The sequence below is a fragment of the Bidens hawaiensis genome, unplaced genomic scaffold (assembly GCF_021521415.1).
Source record: "Bidens hawaiensis isolate Kalapana, Puna unplaced genomic scaffold, B.hawaiensis_p1.1 tig00007460_1, whole genome shotgun sequence".
In the NCBI taxonomy this organism is placed as follows: Eukaryota; Viridiplantae; Streptophyta; class Magnoliopsida; order Asterales; family Asteraceae; genus Bidens; species Bidens hawaiensis.
In genome coordinates, this window is record NW_027491524.1 from 218,395 (window position 1) to 227,141 (window position 8,747).

The 8,747-nt window shown below is 33.0% G+C and overlaps 1 protein-coding gene across 1 annotated transcript; it reads left to right on the plus strand.

Annotated features, from left to right (window-relative positions):
* Positions 1–546: 546 nt before the first annotated feature.
* On the plus strand, positions 547–1,170 carry LOC143635391 (uncharacterized). Its single transcript, XM_077103243.1, has one exon. It carries the CDS (start codon positions 547–549, stop codon positions 1,168–1,170), a length of 624 nt encoding a protein of 207 aa, XP_076959358.1.
* Positions 1,171–8,747: the final 7,577 nt, after the last annotated feature.

Sequence of the window (8,747 nt, forward strand, 5' to 3'; positions counted from 1 at the left end):
GTAGGCGCCGATCGAGTGTTGAGGAGATGTGTTAGTAGGGAAGAGGGACGTGAGATTCTTAGGCATTCTCATGAGGGTTTAACTGGAGGCCACCATGGTTCGTCTTCCACCGCTAAGAAAGTTTTGGATTCCGGCTTTTATTGGCCATCGATTTTCAAATACTCGCACGAGTTTGTCAGCCAGTGTGATGCATGTCAGCGCACTGGTAACATCTCATCCCGTAATGAGATGCCCCAAAACCCTATTCAGGTTTGTGAGGTTTTCGACGTTTGGGGCATTGATTTCATGGGTCCGTTCCCTTCTTCTCGAGGGAACCGATACATTCTCGTGGCTATAGACTACTTTTCCAAGTGGGTTGAGGCTCAAGCCTTGCCCACTAACGATGCCCGAGTTGTAATGGGATTCTTAAAGAGGTTGTTCTGTCGGTTTGGTACTCCCAAGGCCTTGATCAGTGATAGGGGCACACATTTCTATAATGCCCAGATGGAGAAGGTGTTGGCACGGTATGGGATTACCCACCGGATATCCACCGCTTATCATCCATAGATGAGCGGTCAAGTGGAGAACGCAAACCAAGGCGTTAAACGGATTTTGGAGAAAACAGTCGGCAAGAACCGAAAGGATTGGTCTGACAAGTTGGATGACGCACTTTGGGCTTTCCGCACAGCTTTTAAAATGCCTATTGGGACCACACCCTTTAGGATGGTTTACGGGAAAGCATGTCATCTACCGGTTGAGTTGGAGCATAAAGCATATTGGGCGTTGAGATCCATTAATCTTGACCTGACCCAAGTTGCGAAAAACCGGTATCTCCAAATTCATGAGGTAGAGGAGCTGAGAGATGAGGCGTATGCGAGATCATGGAGTTATAAGGAGCGTAAGAAGGCGTTACACGATCGAAAGTTGAGGAAGGTGAAAGAGTTCAAGTGTGGGGATCGTGTGTTGGTTTATAATTCCCGTCTAAAGTTGTTTCCAGGTAAGCTTAGATCGAGATGGGTTGGTCGGTACACGGTGAAGGCGGCATTTCCTCACGGTGCAGTTAAGTTAGTTGATCATGAGGGGAGAGCGAGGAAGGTGAACGACCATAGGTTAAAGCATTATATCGGTGGGCCGGTTGATTCGGTTGAGGAAGATGTATTTCTCCTCGACATCCCTACTTTGATTGCTTGATAGGGATAGGCCTCGGGAAGTACCCAAGTGTAGAGTTTGTATAATATTTTTATTTATTTTTTTATATTATTATTATTATATTTAGTATTATTATTATTATTATTATTATTATTATTATTATTATTATTTTATTTTGAGTTTGTTTTAAGTTTTTAGAGTTTGTTTGATGTCTGCGTTGGGTGCTTTGAACTTTGTGTTCCAGGTTTGGATACTTTCGTTCGTACTCAAAATCCATTCGAACGGGGGCGTTCTGAGCTTATTTGATTGTAGAGGGTACCCAAAAGCTGCGGCTGCGAATGAAATGCTATACGGTCACTTTATTGGAACATGACATACACATATCATTGTCATATTACCAGGGGAGTCTGTTCCATTTTCTTTACGCTTTGTTTTATTTTATTTTATTTCCGCTTTAGTTTTGTCTATTTCCTTTCTTCCATTTAAGACAATGTGAAATTTAAGTGTGGGGATGGGAAACTGATGTTTTTAATTTTATAAAAAAATTAAAAATAAAATAAAATAAGTGAAAAAAATTATAAAAAAAAAGTTATATAAAAAAATAAAAAAAATTGAAAAACTTAAAAAAAAAATGTCCCGAAAATTCTTTTGCGCATAATGGAAAATGATATTACTGTTTAAGGTTGATCTTTTAAAACTACTATTATATATGAGATTAAATAAAAGATGGTGCACTTAATTTGGGATGTGTCGGTAGGCCCAACTAGCTTTGATAGTTCTCTCTAGCAGATTTTATATATTTAATAATTTGAAAAACGGTGAAACCGAATTTCGATTCTTAGGGAGGATTACCAAAATCTAAAAACTTTGAGATGGTTATACTTAGATGCACTCAAACCAGCACACACCACATGCCCATCTTTCTGTGAGCTTAGAAATAGTTATATATTTTAGGGTGATATAAAAAAAAACAAAAAAAAAAGTTGTTCAAGAAAAGCAAAATGCTTGTGAAGAAAGTTATGTATTGTAAAATGCCAAAGAAACATTCTCAAAATTAGTAAAAGAGACCAAAGATGCACATACTAAGCGGGACATAGAGTTTACGTGTTACCAAGGGGATAGTGACTCTGAGGATACACTATTGGGGCTCGAAGGTTCTTAGTCAATAAATATCAAATTAAGAATTTATAGGACAAAGTCCAATAATATTTAGGAATAGCTCGTACGACCTGCACATGACCATTCATCCATCAAAATTTCACCGAGTGCATCTATTTAGTATAATCAACGAGTCATTGGCTTATGGTGATTTGTCGAGCCAGTTTGCTTCGACTCTAGTTCTTCTAGATCTCTTTGTCTGAGATGGGGTAGGTGTAGCCGTAGCTTTTGAACTATAAAATGCTTAATGCAATTGGGGGTTTGATAGGCTGGTGGCTGGGTTTAAGTGGACAATAATATCGACAATCGCGGTTTTTGCGTTTATCTAGGCATAAAATATAACCTATATGTTTTGAAGATCGACTTTGAAGTATGATTCCATAACATTATATATTTTACGAGGACTAAAAAAGTTTAAGTGTGGGGACATTTGATGTGGTTTGAAATATACATATTATTATGTATATATTCCCTACTATTTTGAGTACTTTTGAGCTAGGCTTTTATTAAACATTACTCATATTTGGTTCATGTGTCGGCTTTTAAGGTTTTAAGAGACAACGAGTTAAAATGATTTATTTTTACTAAACTTAAAACCAATAAGTAATATTATAAATTTCAATAATAATAATAATAACATAAATAAAAATAGATTTCTCTTAATAAAAGAAAAGTAACAAATGAGTAAATGAAAGAAAAGTGCATCACGTGAGCTTCATATTTCAAAACTCTTATTTTTTTTTTTAGTCACGAGTTAATATTTGTATATGGGTTCTTAATTATTTGTCTGATGCATTATTCTTTTAACATTAATAGTAGCCCAAGAAGCAAGGCTTGGTGGGTTTGGTGGACAAAAAAAATAAAGAAGTCCATTAGGTTAACTACAAGGGTCGTTGGAGAGATTGGAGAGATATACTGGACGCAACATAGATTATATATATTATTGCTTTCTACGTGATCAGAAGAAAGGCGCAAAAGCATATCATCATTATTATTATAATTGGGTTTAGTCTTGGAGTTGACGAGAGAACAACAACAGCCGCAAAAAACAAGAGCAGAACAAAGAATATTAATAATAAACAAGCAAGCTGGCAGGAGGTCTCTTTGTTTTCTTTGATCACTGTGTTTGTTCGAAGGAAGAAAAGGAAGCAAGCAACCAAGCTAGCTCCTTAATTAATTTAAGCTAGCTAGCACACAGGTCAATTATTTTAACCAGGCAAGCTAGTAGCTGAACTTATTTATATTTCTTTTTTGATGAACTCTTTTATATTTATTTAGTTTCGTTCTTGAACATGGTTATTGGCTAAAACCTTTTAAGTTATCTAGGCTTGTGATGATGTTTTGTTGATTGTTTTGGACTTGTCGGTTTTCGGGTTTTTGTTTATGGGATTTTGATTAATTAAAAGTTTTGATTAGTTTTATTGGATGTGTCTCATGCGTATTTACTTTTGATTTGTGCTTGGATGAATGTTTCACATGTTACTTGATTGATTGTTTTTCAATTATATGTTGTATGTTAGGGTTGTCTACTGTGTGTTTGCAACTTGTTTATGGTTTATTGAGCTCATTGACCATAGAAACTGACTTTTGGCATATTATTAAAAGTATATATTCTTACTAGCTTAAATATCCGACGGGTGATAAGTTGTCGGGTTTGTCTGCGTTGTTAGGGTTTTAGGTTAAATTATCTGACATGAGGTTTGCCTATTTTTGCCTTAATTTCACTGTTTACCCGTGTCCTTTAAACTGTTCAAAACCACCCCTTGTACTTTGGTGCATTGAGATAGTGAAACCGACTGGTTAGCTGTTTTATAGGGTAGTTAATCATAATTGGTGAACTGACATGTGAACTAATAAGCCGGTGTTTTTACATAATCTCTAAGATTTCTTTTTTTGGTGACACCTTGAGAGTGAATAAGGATCCATTAAGTTTCCTAGATTTTCATATCTTTAGATTCTCGGTTCCCATAACATTTTCTCGTCACCGATAAAAGCCCGAGTCGTCACAATTCGGATTCCTTGCCTAGATAACTCTTGCTCTCATATTTGAATTTTTTAAAGTTTTTATTCGGTAATTTAATTTTCTAGTTTACTATAATTTAATTAAGTAATTAGTTTAATTATTTATTAGCTTTTAAAATAAAATAAATAAAAATCCAAAAATATATATTTTCTTCATTATTACTTTAAATTAGCTTTTAGAACTCGTTTTGTTATTTAAATTAGTGTCTCTAGGGTTCGATATTCCCGGTCTTCCTATAGCTATTCTACACCCGATAGGTTCACTTGCCTGTTGCTAGTGGTTTGATTTAGGGTGTTCTAGGTTTTTATTACTCGTTGTGCCTGGTCATTATTTGCTAAAATTTTATATACTACTTCATGCACATCATCAAGTTCCGCATTGACCTCATTTCTATCAAAATGGTAGTTTCGACGTTATTGTAGGGATGGATTGGTTAACTCTTAATCATGCTGAAGTTGTTTGTTTCGAGAAATTCCTCTGTATACCTCTCAAGAATGGTCGCGTTCTTAACGTTTTCGGTGTTACGCCTACATCTAAGCTTAATCTTATGTAGTGCTTTCAAGCTTAACGTTATTTGCCTAAAAAGTATGTTGCATTCGTAGCTCTCATGGTGGAGAAAGAGCAAACTTTTCCGTAAACGACGAAACGGGCCTAAAATGTGTAAATTTATGTTTGAATGTCCAAAAACTCTAAACAAAGATGAAAATGATTTTCTTGAATAAATAACTTAGAACAACTAAAATGATCAAAAACATTTACCCAAAATGGATTAAAATGCAAGATTCGATTCCGTTTACTTTTAAAGTCAAACTTAAGCAAAACTAGCTAGAACAACTTGCAAGTTCAAACATTTTGGGAGAAGAAGATGGAGGTGAGTAGGATAAATGGCAGAGATTTAAGAGGTATTTATGGGAAAGTATTAGTTTAAATTATAACCATTGTTAAAAACATGTTTGGAGGGTTCTTGGATAATTATGGGTTGAGTTTTGGTTGGTTTGAATGGTTAAAACACAAGTTCAGGCCGGACCTTAAATGAACCAAAATAAATTATAACTAGAGATAAAAAAAACAAATTTGAAGTGTTCTAGGATAATTATGGGTTGAGTTTTCATTGGTTTGAATGGTTAAAACACAAGTTCGGGCCGGACCTTAAACTAACAAAAATAAATAACAAAAACGAAATTGTTGTTGCTGCACACTGGTTGCGCTACGTGACCAGCCTTGGTGGCACTCGTCACGCTACATAAAGGGTGGGTTTTGTCAAAACTTTCATTTTTGCCCATTTTGGCCCCTGAACTTGTTAAAAATCGATTTTTAGTGCGAATTAGGGACCAAACTGGATAATATAACAACATGAAAAATATGAAATATGATTATTACATAAAATTCATTACTTTATTAATATCCAAAGATCCTAAAACAAAACGGGTCGAGATTACAATAAAAATACAAAACAACCCAAAAATGACAAATGTCACACTTTTGAACTAGAGTAATTATTGTTACACTATGTTATTTTTTATAACATAATTACTCTAATTTAAAACTAGAAATGTGTATATTAGTATGTTAATTTTATTTGTACCGAATCTCACCCCCACACATCTGTTTGTGACCTTGCATGGTGGAAAGCTGTGTTTCACCATTCACCAAGTAGAGAGGGAGAAAGGATTGAGCTTTGAGTGTTCTATTTGGGTTGCTTCAGGGTTTTATATACGGAAATTAGAGGGACATTAAGATCATACGATTTAAACTTCAAAATTGAAGGTAAACATGGACAAAGATAATGAGTCAAAGATCCTTTTATTTATTATTATTTTCAACTATATGTATAAAATAAATAACTTTAAACACATTTAAATCCATACTATTTTAACTGTAATTATATCTCTTAGAATTTACACAAATTCAGGTTATTACAATCATATTCTGTTGGTCTCGGTCTGCCCAAGACACATATTAGAGTAGATGTGCCTTGTATGATCCAAGTCAGGTAATACCCACGATATTTATTTGAAAATATGATCTAACAAATAAATATTAACACTTACGATATTTAGAAAATGGGTTTCTAAATATTTGCACTAGGGTAGTAAATAAATTATACGAATAATCTATATTTTGAGAGATGATATTTTATAATGTTATTTAAGTTGGTTAAATAACATGATGCATGTTACTTACATTATGTTATGTTACATTTTATAATATGTAACAAATCATAAGTAATAACATGAAAGGTTTTCAATATTTGGGAGGAAAAAATCTCTCTATCTCTGTCATCTGTTTATTATATTGTTCCTTCAAGAACATGTATATGTGGTTATTGGCCAAAAAGAATGGTGCATTGGTTGCATCCATCTTTATATGACTTTGATAATCTTGTTAAAACCCAACAATGGCATCAAGACCCGCTTATACGGATACATGCTTCAATAGATCTAAAACTTTTCGGATTTTATGGTGTGGTTCACCATATGGCCGAAAGTTTTTGAGCTTTTGGTTACCCCTTGGTTTTTCAAGATTATACTTTACATGCATGTAGTAATATTGAAGATTAAGTCATGTGGATGATTGATTATTTTGTTTGGACAAAACCCTAATGTAACATTTCGTTACTTTTCAAACCCGAAAACCCGACCCATTTTAAATTTTCGGTATTGTTTCTATTTAAATTTATATATTATTATAATATTATTAATTAATCTCAATTTTCGTTAATGTATTTTATGTGATCATTCTATGCAATTATACATTTCACCACCCTTGTAGTATTACATACTCATTTAAAACATTCATAATCAAGATCAAATGTCTATGTACATGTCACATGCAATTTACTAGAATTATTATTTAACTACAACTACTACTTTTATTATTTATAATTATTACTATTAATTTTATTATTATCATCATCTTTTCATATGTTAGTTAACTAATAAAAAACTAATGAATGTTTTAATTCAATAAAGTTTTGGCGCTAGTTAAAAAACGTTTTGCCTAACTAAAATAGAATAATCTTATTTCACCATGAGATATAAAAAAAAACATCACGATTTACAACCGATTTTCGTAAATTAAAATATATGATATATCTCTTCCCTTCTTTCCCCTTCGTTAATGCCGATGAGTTTCGGCTAAGAAGTCATGGCACCATTTCTTACGTCAACCTTCATGCCACAAACAAACCTACATTCGAGAAGACAAACGTCGCAAACTACATTTACTTTTCTTTATTTTCTCTTTGACGTATGTTTTGAACTTACCCAAAGTGACTTTTACATACACTTCTTTGGAATATTGTGTACGTAGTTTATTTTGATTGTCCATTGGTCTTGGATCCATATTCGTTTGTATTTTACGAAACGTAAATTTGTACATTATTCTTATTCGCTCTATTAAATCAATTTACGTTTGTTATTTCAAATCTCATGGTCTATGAACCATTTTTCTTAAACATAACCTTTAAGTGGAAATTGGGACTAAGCTACCTAATAGAAACTGCATTTTCATTTTATTTCTACATTTTACTATCGGTGACCGGTTCTCTCCAAACGAATTCGTTTACTTAGAACCGGGACTGTGTCCCATGTACATGCCGAGTTTATGTTATGTTATATTTTTCAAAAATTGTTTTATTTATTTGTGTACTTCTTTTTCACTCGATGTTTTAATTAAATCATTATGTTGTTCTTGATTTCATCAATCTGGAATCAATGCTTTATTTTGATATTGAAATTTCAATTGTTTACTTTGATAAACTCAAGGTTGCTATTGTAACTTTTCTTTCACAAACTTAAATAGATTTTAATAATGTGAATATAGAATTTCGTTTATCCGTTTTATTTCAAATTATTAATTTATATGTTGTAATGTTCACTTCATTTCACCTCAATGTTACTATTAATTGCGCTGCATTCTTTCGGAGATTTCCATTTGTTAAACATCATGGTATTTTGATACATAAAAAGTTTCGTTTATCTAAGCTATTCTCGAACCCAAATGCGTTATCAATTTACATGTTCATACTTCGTTGGTTAAATGATACATTTACTTACCACGTTATTCCCGACCCCATTATTTAAATCACATGTTACGATGTTCATAATTCTAAATGCTTCATTCTTTAACTTCATTACCTCGTTTATTTCGTTTTTTAAATCGTTTACTTAGTTTAGACTCGATGATTTTATTTACTTGACTTAGTGTTTCGCGTCGACCTTGGTCTGAATAGTCTATCAATATGTTTTAGTAATGCTTACCTTTTAAATTCATTATTTTTTTTTATTTTCAACGTTCTATATGAGAATTTTATGTAATTATAAAGTCTATGACTAAAAACCACACAATAGAGCAAGTTATATGGACCATCCGACGATAGAGGTAATTATGGGTCGACACTTAATTATCAAAGTCCTCGCGTGGAAAATATAATAAG